The sequence below is a fragment of the Dipodomys ordii genome, unplaced genomic scaffold, assembly GCF_000151885.1.
Source record: "Dipodomys ordii isolate 6190 unplaced genomic scaffold, Dord_2.0 Scaffold45, whole genome shotgun sequence".
Lineage (NCBI taxonomy): Eukaryota > Metazoa > Chordata > Mammalia > Rodentia > Heteromyidae > Dipodomys > Dipodomys ordii.
The window spans coordinates 6,823,230-6,843,630 of record NW_012267261.1 but is presented as its reverse complement, the minus strand read 5'-3'; the positions used below and the strand labels follow the sequence as shown (position 1 = coordinate 6,843,630).

General features: G+C 37.9%; 1 protein-coding gene across 2 annotated transcripts in view; it reads left to right on the top strand.

The window, feature by feature from the left end:
• Positions 1-12,737, top strand: part of Ppp1r2 (protein phosphatase 1, regulatory (inhibitor) subunit 2) — a 22,768-nt gene extending 10,031 nt beyond the window's left edge. The window contains exons 4-6 of one of the 2 annotated variants that reach the window (XM_013019439.1): positions 1,408-1,502; positions 9,100-9,264; positions 11,068-12,737. In XM_013019439.1, coding sequence (XP_012874893.1) covers positions 1,408-1,502; positions 9,100-9,264; positions 11,068-11,114 — 307 coding nt within the window. In that variant the 3' untranslated portion in view covers positions 11,115-12,737. Of the gene's footprint in view, positions 1-1,407; positions 1,506-9,099; positions 9,265-11,067 lie in introns of both variants that reach the window. The other variant, XM_013019438.1, reaches the window with a different exon arrangement.
• Positions 12,738-20,401: the final 7,664 nt, after the last annotated feature.

The following is a 20,401-nucleotide window of genomic DNA, read 5'->3' as shown; positions in this document are numbered from 1 at the left end:
ATAAAAATGTGCTCATTATCTTGCCCATGTAATTGTAACTCCTCTGTTCAGTATTTTCACAATAAAAAAATTAATACATGCAGGTGGCAGGAAATCACTGTTCAGGTATACCTAAAAATGGGAAATCAGGATGTGTCTTCATGTGCCAGACACTAATGGGTCATGCCTGTAATCCTAGCTGATCTGAGCATCTCAGTTCAAAGCCAATCCAGGCAGACAAATTTGAGAGACTTGGGGGGCTGGAAATGTGGCTTAGTAGTATACATGAAGCCCTCGGTTCAGTTTCTCAGTTCCCTGTATGTAGAGAAAGCCAGATGTGTCTTCATATGTTGTTTTTTTTTGGGGGGGAGGGGTCCGGTCGTGGGGCCTGAACTCTAGGCCTGGGCACTGTCCCTCAGCTCTTCAGCTCAAGGCTAGCACTCCACCACTTGAGCCACAGCGCCACTTGCGGCTTTTTTTTCCTTTTCGTTTATGTGTTGCTGAGGAATCAAACCCAGGGCCTCAGACATGCAAGGCAAGTGCTCTACCACTGAGCCACCTTCCCAGCCTCATATGTTGTTTTTAAATACCTACTACTTACTTTTTAAAGAAGAAAGTAAGAAAAGCAAATACAGGGACCAAGAATGTGGTTTAGTGGTAGAATGCTTGCGTAGCATGCATGAAGCCCTGGGTTCGATACCTCAGTATCACATACACAGAAAAAGCCAGAAGTGGTGCTGTGGCTCAAGTGGTAAAGTGCTAGCCTTGAGCTGAAGAGCTCAGGGACAGTACCCAGGCCCTGATTTCAAGCCCCAGGACTGCAAAAAATAAAAAAAATAAAGCAAATACAAATTAATTTATAAAACTAAAGTTTGGGCTGGGAATGTGGCTTAGTAGTAGAGTACTCGTCTAGTATGCATGAAGCCCCAGGACTGGCAAAAAAAAAAAAAAAAAATCCATTTTACATTAGCTGGGTGCTGGTGGCTCATGCCTGTAGTCTCAGGAGACTGAGATCTGATGATCATGGTTCAGAGCCAGCCCAGGCTGGAAAGTCTGTGAGACTCTTAGCTCCAATTAACCACCAGAAAAACATAAGTAGTGCTGTGGCTCAAAGGGCTAGAGTATTAGCTGAAGAGCTTAGGGACAGCACCCAGGCCCTGAGTTCAAGCCCCATGAGTGACCAAAAAAAAAAAAACTAGTTTTTTCAACCTTTGTTATTCATTGATTTTTAGCACCCTTTCTACTGTTCTTGTTTCTTACTGGTTTCTACATCTATTCCTACTCTTGCTTTTTATTATGAGGCTATAGCTAACATGTTAATGATATGTTAATGATTTTTAGCTGTCCTCCTGACACTCAAAAGTTGAATAAGAACTTTAAACAATACATGAGTATCGCAGTGTTAATTTATAAATGATTATCGTACAGATTAGCTGCTGCTGAAGGTTCAGAGCCAAAATATCGGATTCAGGAACAAGAAAGCAGTGAAGAAGAAGATAATGACCTCTCACCTGAAGAGCAAGGTAGTTTATTTCCTTTACTGCATTGATAAAATCTAGTTTGGAAAGTAGGCAACCTTTTTTTTTAAAGGGGGGGGATGGAAAGAAGTAAAGGGCAGGAGAATTGAAAGCAATTCTTTTATAATTCTACTTGTTATTTTATTGTAGTATAGTATTTTCCCTGTAATTAAGGAAAAATATTGCCATCTTTAAAAATTCTTTATAAGTATTTACTTTTGTACTTTTTACTGCTTAGTACAGACTAGATACTCAGGAAATGCTTTTAAGGTCATTGAGTAGATGGTCTTAAAGTAAGTAGAGGTAAATGTAAAAGCTAATTAGCTTGTTCCTTGTGCTTTTTCTGTTTTAAAATAATAGTGCAATTTATCAAATGAATCATGGAGCACAGAGAAGTAGTATCATAGGAAGAGAAAGGGAGACAACTTCCTTTTTTAACATGGACAGAAGGAGACTCTCCTGGTCCATACAAAGCTTACACAGATAAGACTACCTCCTCGTGGTTTATTTTTACAAGGATCCATGTTTATTTTTAGAGGTGAGGAGAGAAGAGACAAATTTTACCTTGTTGGTTTTTATACTTTTTGAGCAATGTGAATGTATGATCTCAAGAAATAGAGCTGCACTGCCTGGCTGCTGGGTGTGGATGACTCACGCCTGTACTCCTAGCTACTCAGGAGGCTGAGATCTGAGGATTTCAGTTCAAAGCCAGTCTAGCAGCAAAGTCCTTGAGACTCTTCCTCCCCCCCCCCCGAATGTTATTTATTTATTTTGTATATATTTTTTATTGTAAAGATACTGTATAGAAGGGTTACAGTTACATAAGTAAGATAATGAGTACATTTCCTATCCAGCATTGTTACCCCCTCTTTTGTTTTTCCCCTACCATCCCCACCTCCCCAACCAGTTCCCCTCCACTCACTCACCCGAAGTTGTAAAGTTCGTTTTCAACATAGTGTCTTGTACATCTCATTGTTAGAATAGGTCAACCTCTATCCTTATTTAAGCATTTTGTTATTTCCCTTCCCCTCCCCAAATTAGAATATTGTATATACAAGATGCAGGCCACCGGAATCAAATACAGTGAAAACAGTGGTTATACCATGGGGGAAAAACATACAAAAGAAACAAAAAAAAATCGCATAGTACATTATAAATACATTAAAAACAATAGCAAGAAAGATAAAACCACTTTTGTCCCTATCTTGGGGTTCGTTTCGCTTAACATCATCTTATATGGCCATATGTACATAGCTTTTGACCATTTCTGCTTGTCCTAGACATACTCTACCTATGCAAATAAGGGAAACCATGGGACCTATGTTTCTTTGGGCCTGGCTTACTTCACTTAATGTAATTTTTTCCAAGTCTTTCCATTTTCTAACAAATGAGGCGGTGTCATTCTTTCTGATGGAGGCATAGAATTCCATTGTGACACACACACACACACACACACTTTCTTGATCCATTCATCTACTGAGGGGCATCTGGGTTGGTTCTATATCTTAGCTAAGGTAAATAATGCTGTGATAAACATAGTTTTATGCTGGTAGAGTTATAGTCTTGAGACTCTTATCTCCAATTAACCACCAAAAAGCCAGAAGTGGTAGAGTGCTATCCTTGGTGAGATCAGGGATAGCATCTATGCCCTGAGTTCAATCTCCAGAACTGGCACAAAAGAAGAAAAACAGAAAGAAAAGAAATAGGGCTGGGAGTATGGCTTGAGTGTTAAGAGCTTCTTTCCAGCTAGGTAGGAGATCCTGAGTTAATATCTGCAGATTCCACATCTGTGGATTCAGCCACATTAATCAAAAATGTATAATAAGTAAGTTTGTATTAAACAGATTTTTTCTTATTATTTCCCCAAGACACAGTAGTAAAAACTATTTACATATTAGATATCACAAGTGGACCTAGAGATGATTTAAAGTATAAATTATATGTGAAAATTAGATGCAAATACTGTATCATTTTATATAAGGAATTAGATCTGTAAGTTCTGATGTTCTTGGAGGTTCTAGATCCAATCCTCTTCAGATTCTGAGGGATAACTGTGTAGTTAGTTTTACTATGCTCTTAAATGGAGTCACCAAAAGGCAGAAGATGTAGCTTAGTTGTAAAGTTGCGTAGTATGTGCAAGGCCCATACTGGGTTTGAATACCACTCAAAAGGGAAGAAGGAAGGAAGGAGGGTGATGGGAGGAAAGGAAGAGGAAGGAGAAAGAAAATATTGAAGTTTTACAATGAAAATTACCTATATTGTAAAGGAGGTTAGAAATTTTACAACTAAGTTTCCAAGTATTTGTCAGTGACTTATCAGGATCTTAGTAATGTGTGGGTAAGGTGTAATTCAGTATTCTTTTCTAATAACTTGGTCTGAGACTCTTAACTGTACAAGAAAGAATTTGACAGAGCACATTTCTGATATTCATAATAACTTCCTGACTGACTTTTCAAAAGTATACCCTGAGGCATATGGAAGTAGTTTCAAAAAAAAATTTTTTTTTAGCTTTATTCCACCCTCCCCCCCCACCCCCCATTCTCAGCAAATTAACATATTATTACTGTTTTATTTCCTAAGGATAATTACTCCTCAAATTGTAGTTCCATGACATAGGCAGCAGGGGGAACCACTTGACCAGTTATAATGTCATTAATTCAGTCTCCTCTGGTAGTTACCATATTATGAAGTGTTGTACACTTAAACAACAACATATTTGAAAAGGGGTCATTTTTATTGATAGTAGAGATTCTTAGGAAAAAATAGTAATTTATAACACAGCAATTAAAATTATTGACTGTGCAGTGTGACAAACCTGTTTATGCTGTGGGTTTGTGCTGCTTGGCTAATTTGCTTAATTTCTCTGAGCCCCCCTCTCATTCTTATTTTTTAAACTAGGAGCTATAAAAATAAAATGATATTCTAGATCTGACTGTGTTGAGGCATACTTTTAATCCCAGCTACTTTTGAGGTTGAGGTATAGACAATCTTTTAATCTTACAAGTTCACAAGTGACTTCAAAACCTCATCTCAAACAAATAAAAGTTAGAGCTGTTAGTAACTATTAGATGAGATAGAGAATTTGAAGTACTTTGTACTGATTATAGCATATCATAGATAAATTGATGTTAACTTTTAATAACTTAAAATAGCCAGGACATGCTTTGTAAAAGTAGATATGTAGAAGCTAGATCTAAAATACAACTGTGCACAATAACATATACAGGAGGCTCAATGCATTTACATACAAACTGACTGAAGGATGGTATACTTAGGAGAAAAATTAAAAGATATAACTCCTGAACAACTCATATACTGGTTATCAAAATGAATACCTGGGATTAGAAGCATGTTTTGGGCAATAGGCAAAGCAGGGGTAGTGGGGGAACAGGAATGGAGGAAAGAAAGATGAGCAAATATCATTATACACAATGTAAAATGAACTATGTAACTGGAGGGTAGGGACAGGAGGAGGATAAAGGAGAAGAATGAAGGAAGGGGTGGCATTGGCCAAGAGTATTGTACTTATAAGCTGACTTATGGAATTATAACACTTTTGGGCAACCATTTAATATTTTTTAAAAGGAAGCTAATACAGTTTTGGAGTTCATATATAGAGAAAAAAAAGCCCATTTGTTCTTGGCAGGTTGTGAATATTAATACTAAAAGATTAAGTTACATACTTCTGTGAAATTAATATTTGCCACTTTTTTTGAACTCAGGGTGCTGTCACTTGAGTCATACTTGTAACCCTGCTTTTTTGTTGGTTACTTTTTAGACGAGGGTCTTAAAAACTTTGTTTGGGCTGATCTGAAGCTGTAATCCTTTCGCTCAACCTCCTGATTATAGATGTGAACCTCTGTTGCCGGGCATACTTAGTGTATTTTTTTTTTTGCCGGTCATGGGGCCTGAACTCTGGGCCTGGGCGCTGTCCCTCAGCTCTTCAGCTCAAGGCTAGCGCTCTACCACTGGAGCCACAGCTCCACTTCCGGCTTTTCCTGTTTATGTGGTGCTGAGGAGTCGAACCCAGAGCCTCATGCTTGCAAGGCATGCACTCTACCGCTGAGCTACCTTCCCAGCCACTTAGTGTATTTTTAAATGATATGACTGAGGAAGAAATAATTTTCTTAGACTACATAAATAAATACAATTTACAAAGGAGAAACACTATTGCATCAACTCCAAGGAATGTACAAGATAAAACATCATCACGTCACATTTCTTTCCTTGCAGAGCAACAAAGGTGAAAAAGATGGACATTTGACTAATGGTGCTAAAATGCTAACCTAATAGGCATGCTCTGGGCTCCAGCACCACACACATATGTATACATGTGCACACAAAAATGATAGTTTCTCTTTTACTGTGAATGTGGGAAAACAGATACTCATATTCTATTGGTAGGTATGAAAAATGGTTCAGTAGTTTCCACTCAGTGTACACGAACACATAAAATTAAAAAAGGAAAGTTTTGTGATACAGTATCCTTACATTTGATGTATTCCAGTTATTGTACTCATTTCATCTTTTTGTGTATCATTTCATCTTTTTGTGTTTCATTTTTTTGTGTATCTTTTTGTGGATTTATTTGTTTTTGAGAAACTGCTATATACACATGCATACATACACATAAAATGGTATGAAAACCTTGAAACAATAGGGAAATTAGAAATCTTTGAAAAAATGTACTTAAGTTGTAACTCACCACTTTGTAACTTAATCATTTAAACATAAATCTTGTATAGAAGACAGATTGTTTACTCTATATTTGTGTACTTTTTTTTGGTCGGTTGTGGGCTTGAACACAGGACCTAGGTACAGTCCCTAAGTTCTTTTGCTCAAGGCTAGTACTCTATCCCTTTGAACCACTGTTTCCTGGTAGTTAATTGGAGATAAGAGTCTCCTGGATTTTCCTGCTAAGCTGACTTTGAACTGCATTCCTTAGATCTCAGCCTCTTTGACTAGCTAGGATTACAGGTATGAGCCAACAGCATCTGACATTTATATACTTTATTGTTGAAATAGCATCATTCTCCCTCTCTGTTCTCCCACCCCTGTTCCTGGGGATTGAATTGAAGGCCTTGGCATTTGTCTCTGAGCCACAGCTCTACTTCTGACTTTTTGGTAGTTAATTGGCAATAAGATTCTCACAGAGTTGCCTGCCTGGGCAGGCTTTGAACCACAATCCTCTGGTTGTAGCCTCCTGAGTAGCTAGGATTACAGGCATAAGCCTACCTATGTTCAGCACTTGGAAGGCACTTATTATTATACCACTTGAGCCACACTCCATCCTTCAGTTTGTTTTTCAGATAGTGTTTCATGCTTTGGCTTAGGCTGGCCTCAGACTTAAGCTGGCCCTTCTTCCCAAGTGGCTGGGATTGTAGACATGTGCCTTCATGCTTGGGTAAACATTATTATTTTGAAAGTGAAAGGACACTTTTAAGAGTGAAATGAGGATCAGTTTTACACTTCTGTTACATAGTAGGCATAATCTAAGACTGCTCCAAGTAAACTGAGATAAATGATCTAACAGTAAAAAAAATAAATAAAAACCTATATTGAAATGATCTGTACAAGTTGGGGGGGATTGGAGGAGGAGGGACAGTAGGAGAAAAATGAGGGAAGAGGTAACAAGTTTGACAAGAAAAGTATTTATTACCTTACTTATGTAACTGCTGTACATCACCTTGCTAGACAATAAAAAAAAAGCCAACCTATACCTTAATATATGATTCAGTTTAAAACTTTATAGCATAACTTATGCAAAGGGACTTCCTTTGTAATGTTTAAAACATGCACACAATGAACTTTGACAAAATTCACCCCATGTATATTACTTTCTTAACTCCTCCCTTATCACTTCTTTTCAACATGCATATACATATATGTGTGTATGTATGTATGTATACAACATATATATATATATATATATATACACATATATAAATATGTATCTATAATGAATGCCTTCACCTTTTCCCTTTCTCTCCCTGCTGGTTCCCCTACCCCTCACACAATAATGTCATATTTTGTAATGTCTAGATTTAATACATACGGCCAGTTTTTATAAAATAAGTTTTAGAAAAAACTTCAGTCACGTATGTTGGTTCATATTTGTAACCCCAGCATTGAGGAAGCTGAGGCAGGATTGTGTGTTCCAGGCTAATTTGGGTAACATTTTCAAAACAGGAGGAGGCAGGGAGCCCAGGAATGAAAGAAGAAAGAAAGAAAGAAGCCTAGAATAGCTAAAGATGTATGTAGCTCAGTGGCAAGAGCTCTTGCCTTGCATACAAGGCACCACAAGAAAAAGAATCTAGGGCTGGGAAGGTGGCTCAATGGTAGAGCGCTTGCCTTGCATGCATGAGGCCCTGGGTTCAATTCCTCAGCATCACATAAGCAAAAAAAGCCGGAAGTGGCACTGTGGCTCAAGTGGTAGAGCGCTAGCCTTGATTTGAAGAGCTGAGGGACAGCACCCAGGCCCAGAGTTCAGGCCCCAAAAAAAAGAAAAAAGAAAAAGAATCTAGTTATAACACGTTAGTGGTAATTTCTTGGGATTTTGTTGTGGTATTGGTGCTGAGGAATAGATTTGCGCTTCATAGTATTAAGCTATACTTTACCATTGCGGTACAACCCCCACCCCATATGTGTTACTTGTTTGCTAAAGAGAAAAAGGTTGCTCTTTAACTTAGTCTGTCCATTGTAATAGAGATCATTCAAACCATCATTTTTGGTATGTTGCTGTTTTGTTTTTGAAGTTTTGAATATGTCAATAAGCAGTCATAACAGAGCATGGTGGTGCATGCCTGTAGTCCTGCCTACTAGAAGACTGAGGCAGGAGGGTGGCTTGAGGCCACAAGTTTGAGAACATTCTGAGCAACATAGCGAAACTCCTCATCTCAAAAATATAATTAGAAAATTTAGTAACTGTAACCCCTCTGTACATCACCTTTATGATAACAATAAAAAATTAAGGAAATTAGTTACAAAGATTTAGTATTTTTGTTTTGCCATATTCACAAAAGCAAAAAGAGAGGTGTACCTGGAACAATCTTTATAATTTGATATCAGTCTCAAAACTTTTCTTCCAACCTTAAATAGAGACTGAAAAATTATTGTTGACTAGTACATATGAACATTTTAAGTATTGTTGATAAAATGTGCCAGTTGTATTGAGCAGGTAGCTCTTTGTATCTAAAAGTTTAATAAGGAATTCGTTTTCTTATAAAAATAGAAACCATGGAAATACTGAAAATATCCATATTTCCTTGACCCAGAATTTGCCACTATTAATCTGAGTTTTAATTTTCAGTGTGTATATATTCACAAACTTCATATGTAATATAGATATGTATCTATGTTTTCTTCACAAGTAATGACTTCTAATGCCCATTCTTCTGTTGAAATGTATTTGAGCCATTTAAAGTAGAGGTGCCAAACTTCTGTAAAGTACATGGATAGTAAATATGTTAGATTTTGTGAGCTATATTGTCTCTATTAAAAACTACCAAGTTCTGCCTTTGAGTATAATAGCAGCTTTCACCATGATAAACACAGTAGGCATGGACAAGGCTGTCTAAACTTGCTTTTTTTTTTAATCTTATAGAAAAAAAGCGACAATTTGAAATGAAAAGGAAGCTCCACTACAATGAAGGACTGAATATCAAATTAGCTAGACAGTTAATTTCAAAAGACCTACATGATGATGAGGATGATGAAGAAATGTCAGAGACAGATGGAGAATGCATGAATATCGAAGACTCAAATCAAGGTCAGATGTTATAAAAATACTACTGAAAATGTGATTCTCTGCACCTAAGATAATATATTTTATTTTGCTTTAAACTTGTGAAGAAAAATCCTCAGAAATTTTTGCTGTTAGACTTTTATTATGCCAGTGTTTCTGAAATTTCAGGCCTGGGGACCAGCTTTAAAATAATTTTTATGCTTAGAGTTGATTTAAATCGATCATATGTTACATATTGCTACTTTTTTCTTAGAGCTTTATTGGATTTAGGCAAAGATATTTGTATTTGTGTTAAAGTATGTTTTGTTTTTTGACTATTGCAGATCATATTTTATTTGGCATAACAATCTAAATTAAAGCCTATCATTGTCTTTTGTGGTGTGTCTCTTTACATGATTTATTTTTTAGTGCTAAAGATTACTGAGTGCCCCACGTGCTATTAAAACTTTAAGGATGTATTTAACATGGAGATTGTTTTGACATTACTTTAGGTGTTTACAGTTTTGATGCTTTGTACTTTCTGGATTGACAAGTTATTTTGATCTCTGTGGAAGTTCTTTGGATTTTGAGAAGGAATATCACTCAACCTGACCTGATTACAAGTGTGTGCCACTGTGCTTTTTTTTAAGTCTTAACAACTAGACCCTTTGGCCTTTCAATTCTTATCAGCCATAGGAAATAGATTTTACTTTATTTTTCATTTTGTTTGTTTATTTTTGAGATGCTGAGAACCAAACCCACAGTCTTGCTGGCAAGTGCTTTACTACCAAATTATACCCTGGACTCCTGTTTCTGATCTATTTTATTGCTGTTTTTATCAAGAGAAGAGTATTTAGACTTTGTGGTATAGTTTTCAGCTAATAAATTTAAGATTTTTTTTTGGTTTTGTTTTAGGTTTTTGAGTTAACAAACTCTTAGGGTTCTACCTGTGATTTACTTGTAGAAATGTCCAATCTGAAACCTATTTTACCTGCCACCAAATAAATATTCCTGTTTTGCTCTTTATAATATTTAGAGATATATACAGATTTCCTTCACATCAGTCTAATTTGTCCTTTGTGAGATAGACCTTATTAAGGTTTTTATACTTGCTTTTCAGCCATACCAGTGGAAGATTTATGTACACTGTTAGTTCCAGGGTTGAAGATTAGTTGGTTCTTTTTGTTGTTGTAACAAATACCTTAGAAGGTAACTTCAGAAGAGGAAGGATTTATTTTAGCTCATGGTTTCAAAGGTTTCTGTCCATATTTGTTTTATCCCATTACTTTGGACCTGTGGTAAGAGAGGATATGTATACTAGAACAGCTTGCTTACCTTATGGCAATCTGGAAGCTGAGAAAAGACAGGAGTGCAGGGCAAGCTACAGTCTCCAAGGATATGCTCCAAGAAGTTAACTTCCTCCAGCTAGGCCTCATCCTCTAGTTTCAAGAATCTTCCAAAATAGTACCACCCAAAACACCAGGCACTAGTGGTACACGCCTTTAATCCTAGCTACTCATGAGGCTGAGATTCAAGGATCACAGTTCAAGACCAGCTGAGCAGGAAAGTTCTTGAGACTCTTTATCTCCAGTTAATCACAGAAAAAGCAGGAAGTGGCTCTGTGACTCAAGTGGTAGAGTGCAAGCCTGAGCAAAAGAGCTTAGGGACAGTGCCCAGAGAGAGAGTTCAAACCCCAGGACCAGTGCCTCCCTCTCCCCCCCCAAAAAAAGCACCACCCAGCTGAGAATCGAAGTTTAAGCATAAAAGCCTATAGAGACATTTCATATTCAAATGATAACAGCAATATACAGCAAATTATATTCACTTTTTTCCCTTTTTTCTTTGCAGGATCTACTACAAGTGACCAACGACAAAACAAATCACAAGATTCATAGAAGACATGTATCCAGCATTGCAGTTGTTTGTCAAATACAAATCCTGTTACTATAATACACTGCTTCTTGTTCTCCACAATTCATGACTCAAGTACCAAAATACATTACCAGTTATGTATTGCCAAGAATTAAATGGTAACCTTTGAGGCTGGTTAGATGAAAATGTCTAATGCATAGATTCTTGTGCGTACTTCACCAAGACTTTAGTGTAACATCTTTAGTCCAAACTGCTTTACTTTTGTAAGAACACTGGTTAATTTGTATAAGATATTATATAGCTTTTTATGCTTTAAAGGTTAAAAAGTGTCTTTGGGGGAGGGAAGGGGACTAAGTTATTTTCATCATCTTCTAGATGTGTGATACCTCTTATAAAAACTTTGTAGAAGTTGTTTCTTTTTAATTTTTTAAATCAAAACCCCAATTTGAACACAGGATGTATAGTTGGATAAATTTTCAGGCTGAAAGGTTATTTTAACACTTAACCTTCAGTTTGATTTGTCTAATTGAGAAGGATCATAAGTGTTACTCATGCATTTTTCTGGCCTGATACCTTTAAAATTCCTATAGAGTTTTTTTATGTGGGTGTTTATAAGGAAAAGATTGAAAAATTTCTCATCAAAACTATCCGTTTTATTTCCACAAATAAATAATCAAGTCAAACTTGTGCTAATGTCTGCTCTGATAGCCTATTTTGGTATTTGGGGCAGACTTCAGATCAGTACTTTTTTTAAAAAAAATAAATATAATTTAGCTTTGTTCACATTTCTTTTATATGTCTGTCTTAACCTTGTGCTTTTGTTCCCTATTCCTTTCTACATAGAATTATAAAGATTATGTTAAAGAGTGGCAAAGATTGTTATTACCATTGTGAACTCTTGATTTCTCCCACAGATTCTCTCATTTGCTGCAATAATGAAATTCTTATTTTGACCATCACTATCTACTGGTCCTAAAGAAGAAGATAGAGTAATTATAGTACTATAGACAGGAAATACAATTCAATTCGCTCAGTTTCTATACCTGTCTGTCTGATTTACAGCTTGATAATGAAATTGCTCTTAGTAGTTCATTTGACTTAATTAGATATCAGAAGACAACAGAGACTTTTGCATGATAAGACAATTATATGTAACCAATGATGGATTATTTCTGAATGTAGACAGAATTAAACCTGCATTTTTTTCATTTTTTTATTTAAAGATTTTAAACAGCCCCTGTCTAAGGGAGTATGATAATGTATACTATGACAAATGTACTTTATTCTTCTAACACAGTAAGAATTGTTTAGATTTTTTTTTTCCTGAAATATAGTGAAGTTCCTGTGTGTCTTGGTTTAGTGATGGTTTTATTTAACTTATTTGTAACTGAATTTTTTGTTAGTACCAAAAGAATTCATAATATGATCAGACTTAATTCCTGTGTATTATATATATATATGAAATGGCATTTATTGAAAAATTTACCTTCCACATCAAGTTTATGGAAATAGCGGAATGTCAAAATTAATAAACAGTGGGAGGACTCTTTGCTGTTAGAAGAATGTGCTTGTTATTTTGAATCTCTTTTTTCAAAGTACCTCTACAGTTGCAGGTGCAGAATTCTAATTACACAAATGTTGATGCACTCAGATCTCTGTTTTCATTTTTTCTCTTTTGAGTTCTTAGGAAGTATCCAGATACGCTTTTTTATTTGTAAAAGTGGCCTATTGTACACTATGGAGAAAAGTTGAAGGTTAAACCAAATATATTCCCCAAAAAAACTTTAATATATTATTACTATTATTATTAATATTTTGGTGCTAGCCCTGGTGCTTGAACTCAGGGCCTGGGCACTGTCCTTGAGATTCTTTTTTTTTTTTTTTTTTGTCAGTTGTAGGGCTTGAACTATGGGCCTGGGTGCTGTCCCTCAGCTCTTCAGCTCAAGGTGAGTGCCACTTCTGGTTTTCTGAGTGGTTTATTGGAGATAAGAGTCTAACGGACTTTTCCTGCCCCAGACTTTTCCTGCCCTGGCTGGCTTTGAACTGTGATCTCCAGATCTCAGCCTCCTGAGTAGCTAGGATTACAGGCATGAGTCACCGGCTCCTGGCTTGTCCTTGAAATTCTTTTTCTTTTTTTTGTGGTCAGTTTTGGGACCTGAACTCTGGGCCTGGGTGCTGTCCCTTAGCTCTTCAGCTCAAGGCTAGCGCTCTACCACTTGAGCCACTGTGCCACTTCTGGCTTTTTCTGCTTATGTGGTGCTGAGGAATCGAACCCAGGGCCTCATGCATGCAAGGCAAGCACTCTACCTCTGTGCTACCTTCACAGTCCCTTGTCCTTGAGATTCTTTTGCTCAAGGATAGAGCTCTACCACTTGAGCCACAGCTCTACTAATGGCTTTTTTGGTAGTTCATTGGAAATAAGAGTCTCGTAGACTTTCTGTATAGGCTGGCTTTGAACCATGATCCTCAGATCTCAGCCTCCTGAGTAACTAGGATTACAGGCATGAGCCACCAGTACCTGGCCTTAAATATTTTTCTTTTAAGTTAATATACACTAGCAATAGTAGAGTAAAATATAGGGCTACATTTGCCAGTGTGTGAATTTTATTTTCTTCCTAGCTAGCTATCTCATACTTCATTGTGCAAGTGTTTAGATACCAGGAATGATCTTAGACTGTTTTGGCTGAATAGTTTTTTTAGTTGTAATAATGATAAAAAGAACTGAGAAATGTCCCAGTTTCTTGTGATACTGAAGCAGAAGGATTGTGAATTGTAAACTAACTTGAACTCGCTAGACCCTATTTCAAAAAAAAAGACAAAAATGTTTATTAAGAGCTACCATTTATTAAGAACCTAATGTTTGTTCTTGCCCAGCATTGTGCTAGGTCCTGTTTTTTTGTTTTGTTTTGTTTTGTTTTTGGGTCCGGTCGTGGGGCCTGAACTCCGGGCCTGGGCACTGTCCCTCAGCTCTTTAGCTCAAGGCTAACTCTCTACCACTTGAGCCACAGCGCCACTTCTGGCTTTTTTCTTTTTGCTTATGTGGTGCTGAGGAATCGAACCGAGGGCCTCATGCATGCAAGTCAAGTGCTCTACCGCTGAGCCACCTTCCCAGCCCTGTGCTAGGTCCTTTTTATCCTTAAAAACCACACAGCGATGGGGCTGGGAAGGTGGCTCAGTGGTATAGTGCTTGCCTCATACCACATAAGCAGAAAAAAGCCGGAAGTGGCACTGTGACTCAAATGGTAGAGCGCTAGCCTTGAGCTGAAGAGCTGAGGGACAGCGCCCAGGCCCAGAGTTCAGACCCTATGACCGGATCCCTCCCCCCCCAAAAAAAAATTGAATTGTTATTATAAAGGTGATAATTCAGAAGGGTTGCAGTTACATAAATCAGGTAATGAATACATTTCTTTTTGGACAGTGTCACCTTCCCTTGTTCTCCTTAGTTTTTCCCCCTCTCATCCCCACCCACAAGTTGTATATAGTTCATTTTCAACATAGTGTCTATTAAGTACCACTGCTGTATTTGTTCAGCCATTATCCCTCCATTTTTGTGCTAATCTGAAGTTTTTAAAAATTATTTTGTTTGGGCATGGTGGCAGTTAGGAAAGTCAAATGCGCATATACTTAGTGGTTAAAATGTCTAAGTGTAAGATTTGGTTGTATTCCACAAGTTTTGTTAATTAAAAGCATTCTGCTTCCTACTTGAAACATGATTTTTTTCCATAGAATCGATATTATAAAATAAAGCTAGTTCCTAAACACCAGTGTGTATCTAAACCAGCATTTTCCAGTAAGTTTTATGAAACCTTCATTCCAAAAGAGGTTCAATGAAGCCGGGCGCCCGTGGCTCACACCTGTAATCCTAGCTACTCAGGAGGCTAGATCTGAGGATCGCGGTTCAAAGCCAGCCCGGGCAGGAAAGTCCATGAGACTTATCTCCAATAAACCACTAGAAAACCAGAAGTGGCTCTGTGGCTCAAGTGGTAGAGCGCTCACCTTGAGCTGAAGAGCGCTGGGACAGCACCCAAGCCCAGAATTCAAACCCCACAACTGACAAAAAACAAAAGGTTCAATGAAGAAGATTTCCATATGTAATATTTGCAAATAATTAAAAACTATTCTTACTACTTAGGAGACTTAGAATAGTACATGTTATCATATTAAGGGGCTTGATGAAGTTAGGAATGTAGTTTAAGTAGAATTTACCCCTAGCATGTACAAAGTTCTGAACAAAGAAGAGGGAAAAAGGGCCCAATAAAGTGGCATTGTGGCACATCTGGCACAGTAGTACATTTCTGAAATCCCACCGTTCAGGAAGCCGAGGTGGAGGTTGCAAGTTTGAGGCCAGCCTGGTTGCATAGTAAGACTGTCTGAAAACAAAAAGCCTGGGGGCTGGGAAGGTGGCGCAGCGGTAGAGTGCTTGCCTTGCATGCGTGAGGCCCTGGGTTCGATTCCTGAGCACCACATAAGCATAAAAAGCCAGAAGTAGCACTAGTTGAAGAGCTGGGGGACAGCGTCCAGGCCCAGAATTCAGACCCCACAACTGACAAAAAAAAAAAAAAGTCTGATAAGTCTTGATGAAGGAAACGTTTAAAACTTGGCTTAATCTAATGTTTTTCAAATGTATTTCACAGTAACCATGTCACCTGACTAATACTCCCCAAATAGAGGAATAGTCTTGTAATATAGTAGGAATAGAGGAATAAGTGCAATATATGGAAATTGAACTTAATCCTAGAAAAGGAATAGATGGTTTGTATGTAATTTGCCAAACATAAGACTTTAATTTTTGGTAACTTATGCAAGAAACTTTAAAATGCAGAACAGAAGAGGGTGTGGTTGATGTGGTTGGTTATAAGCTGTTGTGGTTTAGTAGTGATAGGATATTGCTCCAAGATTTGCTGCCCTAAGCAGTTTTCCAAGTGGCCTTACCATCACCACCTGCATAGCTGGTTGACATGAGCACATCTGCTACTTATTGGGAAAATAGAAGACAGATTAGCAAGTGTCTCTGCCTATGGCTTATTACCCCAGGCCTTGGTTAGTTTGTTGCCTCCTATACTCATCTAGGTTTTTATTTGAGGAGTAATTGGGGGAGGTAATGGTGACAGTAGTTAAGTGAGGGTGGATTTGGCTAACGTTTTAGTCATGATTTTATCACAGCTGCCCAACCTGAAATTGTTTTTCCTTAAGTCTGCCAAGCATTTCAGTTCTATTGCCAATGGGATTATTGGAATTGGAAGAGAACTTCTATAAATTACTGTTCCTCTTGTTTAATTCTTTCTACCTTGATAACAGTATTGACTAGAAATAGAAGAAGGTTGTACAGGCTGATTCTTTGTCTCAGTATTACTTGACCTTTTTAAGTGAAGGAGTTTATAAACAACTTTGTATATGCCTTGTTTGACTCTGATAGTGTTAGTAGTAACTGTAGCAAACATAAGGAAAAGAAAACTGCACCCTCTCTGAAGTATTTCTGTATAAGCAGTTAAAGGACAGAATATTTTTTTTTCTTCTTACACACGTTGGGTGTGAAAAAGACACACCCAATTGAAAACTAAGCATTTTCTCTAAATATGGGGAAATACAGACTTAAGGCTCCCATTTTTACAGATTTCCAAGTTTAGATGTGAATTTACAATGCAGTGAGCACTGCTTGAGGGAACAAGAAAGTCGTAAGCATCTGCTTTCCATCTCCAGCCATTCTGAGGAGGCCTTCCTGGTACATAATATAGGAATGGGCTGTTTATAATTAGCAAGACTACTACTTAGCATATTTCTATGCAGATTCCCTTAAAGACAAATTAAGATGTCTGTAGTCAACTACCACAAGATTGTTACTAAGCAAGACAACATTTCCACAAAAAAATCAGATGTGCCACTGTCTATTTCACACCACTGCCTAATACAGAAGGTTGCACTTGTTACTTTACCAATGAAACTACAGCCTTTTGGAGGGGGGGAGGGTAATCTATGTGGGGCCACAACCATATGGGAGTCCCACTCTAGCTTATCTAAGGAAATGTGCACTAGTCCAATGCTAACTGGAAAGCAAATAATTTTTGGCTTCACCAAGGAATGTCTTGAGTTGTTCATGGTAAATTCTAAAGTATATTATCCAGCCTAGTAGGTTTTCTTGGTCCAAAACCAACCCCGTGAAAAGAATGTAACTGATGAAATTCTAAAATGAATTGAACCCAAATAGTGTTATTTCAAGCTTCAAGCATTGTATAGATCAAGACTGGAGTCATCTGAAATTTTATGGTTTGGATGAGAGTGCACCAATATGTATAAAGCTGAAGGGAAAACAAGTTTATTTCTCAGAACATTTTGAAATGCTTATTAAAGAATCAGCTATGAGACTGGAAGGGTGGCTGAAGTAATACAGTACCTGTCTAATAAGCATGAGGCTCTGTATTCAAGCCTTTCCAGGAATTTTGCTTGGCAATATGCACATAAAGGCAATGACTGCTCCAAAGTACTTCAAATCTTACGCCTGCTACGTGATTAACCGTCATTTTTGCTTTTGTTTTTCAGTATCTCCAGTTCCCTGAGTTTCCCCCTTTTAGAGCTTACCTGACATGTACTTCACTAATTTCTTCATAAGACTTTTCTTCTATAGGTTCAAATGTAACTTCCTCAGAGGTGGTGTTCCGTACTCACTTTATCTAAAAAAGATGTGTACTACTATTCTTGGTCATTTTCTTATCTGGTTGATTCACTCTGTTGTTGCTTCTTTACCAAATTGAAAGTTCCAAGAGGATTGGGGCTTTTTAAAAAAACAAAAACATATATGGGTCTCAGGAGAAGCCTCAACAAATGTTGGATGAATAGAGTGTTTATAAGGAAATCATTGTTTCTTTCCTGTCACTCTTTCCTCACATACATGTTTGAATATTAGGACCAGGAAGGCCTTTAAAAACCAACTCATTGGGGCTGGGAATGTGGCTTAGTGGTAAAGTGCTTACCTAGCGTACATGAAGCCTTGGGTTCGATTCCTTAGTACCACATACACAGAAAAAGCCAGAAGTGGTGCAGTGGCTCAAGTGGTAGAGCTCTAACCTTGAGCAAAAGATGCTCAAGAACAGCATCCAGTCCCTGAGTCCAAGCCCCAGGACTGGCAAAAAAATAAAAACTAAAAACCAACTCGTCTAATTACTTTTTGAGAAGGCAACTCAGGCAAAGTAAGGATTACCCAACTGGTTGTTGGCAGAGGAAAGACTAGAATTGGTTTGTCTGACTCAGTTTCACAAGCAATGTCTCTGAGTTAAATGCTGTGGCCCTGCTTTGGCTTCTTGGTGGTTTATTCAGGGCAAAGGGAGTTGACTCAAGCCAGGCATGATGGCACACACCTGAAATACCAGCATTCAGGAAGATGAGGCAAGAAGCTCACAAGGTTGCTATGTATGGGATACATAAGAGTCCCAAAACTTGTTAATCAGGATAATTCTACCTAAGCTGGATTTCTCAAATGAGGCCTAGTACCAAAACTCCCAAACTAGTAAGCATTTTGAAATAAAACTTGCTACAATGAGAGTGGTGTATTTTCCAGTATCAACAAACCAAGTCTCCAGGATGAAGTTTTTCTTGTTGACTCCTGTTTGTTCTTATGAATGTTAAGCATATGAATATATTCTGAGTCTTGCTCTCAAAAGCCCATTAACCAAGTGCTGGTTGTAATCCTAGCTACTCTAAGAGGTTGAGGCCTGGAGGATTGTGATTCAAGCCATTCATGGCATCTCCACTTAAGCAAAATGCTGGACTGGAGGCATGGCTCAAGTAAGTCATAGCATGTTAGCAATGAAGAAGAAAGCTAAGAGCATGTGAGACCTAAGTTCAAGCCCTGGTACCTGAAAACAAAACAAAGTTAAAGAATAAGACATCTGAGGGTTGTTGATGGTTTCTGTAATTAGGACCTGTGACTGCCAAGAGGGTTGTTTTCCAATTTCCTGGCTGTTAGAAATTGCCAAAAGTCTCACACTAGGGGGAGTAGGTTGTTACTGAAATATCTAATACTTCCTGAACTGTGTCTAGCCATACCTGTCTTACGAAAGTCCTTATCACTTTTGGAAAATACCTTTTCCAAAGGATAGAGAATTCCCTTGTACCTTTTGCTCTGACAGATGCACAGCCTCTGCCCATTGCCAGCAGCTTACTGCCAGTTTATAACAGGGCTTACTCTTGATGTTTGGACACATGTATAATGGTATACATTGACCATTGTAAAATCATACAGAAGCTTTCTACTGCCCTACAAATCTGGTGTGCTACTAATTCATCCTTCTACCTAACTCTCATAACCACTGTTCTTTCTGTTATAGTTGCCTTTTCTAGAATTATACAAATATGTGTCCTTTTCATATCCTTATTTCACTTAGTGATACACATTTAAGGTTCCCATGGCTTTTTTTCATGTTTTGTTTGTCCATTTTTTGTAATGCTGAATAATGTTCCATGTTTTTTCTTCATGTTTTGTTTGCCCTTTTTTTTGTATTGCTGAATAATGTTCCACAGTTTATTTGTCTTATCTACTGAAGTACCTTAGTTTCCAACTTTCAGCAAGTACATCATGGTGGCCTGTGATGACCTGTTTTCTGCTTCTTTGGTAAATGCCAGTAGGCACAATTGTGGGTCATATAGTAATGTTCATTTTGTAAGAAATCCCAGTGTCTTCCATGGCTATGCCATTTTGTCTTTCCACAAGTGATGCATGAATAAAAGTTCCTGTTCCACATCTTGTCAACATTAGGTGTAAAAAATGTTCTGGATTTTGGCCATTTTTAATAGTTGTGTAGTGGTATCTCATTTTAATTCGCATTTCCCTCATGAAATGATGTGGGGCATCTTGTCAAAATTTCTTTTTTTTTTTTTTGCCAGTCTTGGGGCGTAGACTCAGGGCCTGGGCACTGTCCCTGAGCTTCTTTTGCTCAAGAGTAGCACTCTACCACTTGAGCCACAGTGCCACGTCCAGCCTTTTCTGTTTATGTGGTACTGAGGAATCGAACCAAGGGCTTCATGCATACTAGGCAAGCACTCTACCACTAAGCCACATTCCCAGCCCTTTTTTTTTTTAATTGGGCCAGGGTTTTGTTTTTTGTTGGTTGTGGGCTTGAACTCTGGGCCTGGACACTGTCCCTGAGATCTTCAACTGAAGGCTAGCGCTCTACCACTTGAGCCACAGCATCACTTCCGGTTTTCAGGTGGTTAGTTGGAGATAAGAGTCACACAGACTGCGCTGCCTGGGCTGGTTTTGCACCTTGATCCTCAGATCTCAGCCTCCTGAGTAGCTAGGATTACAGGCCTGAGACAC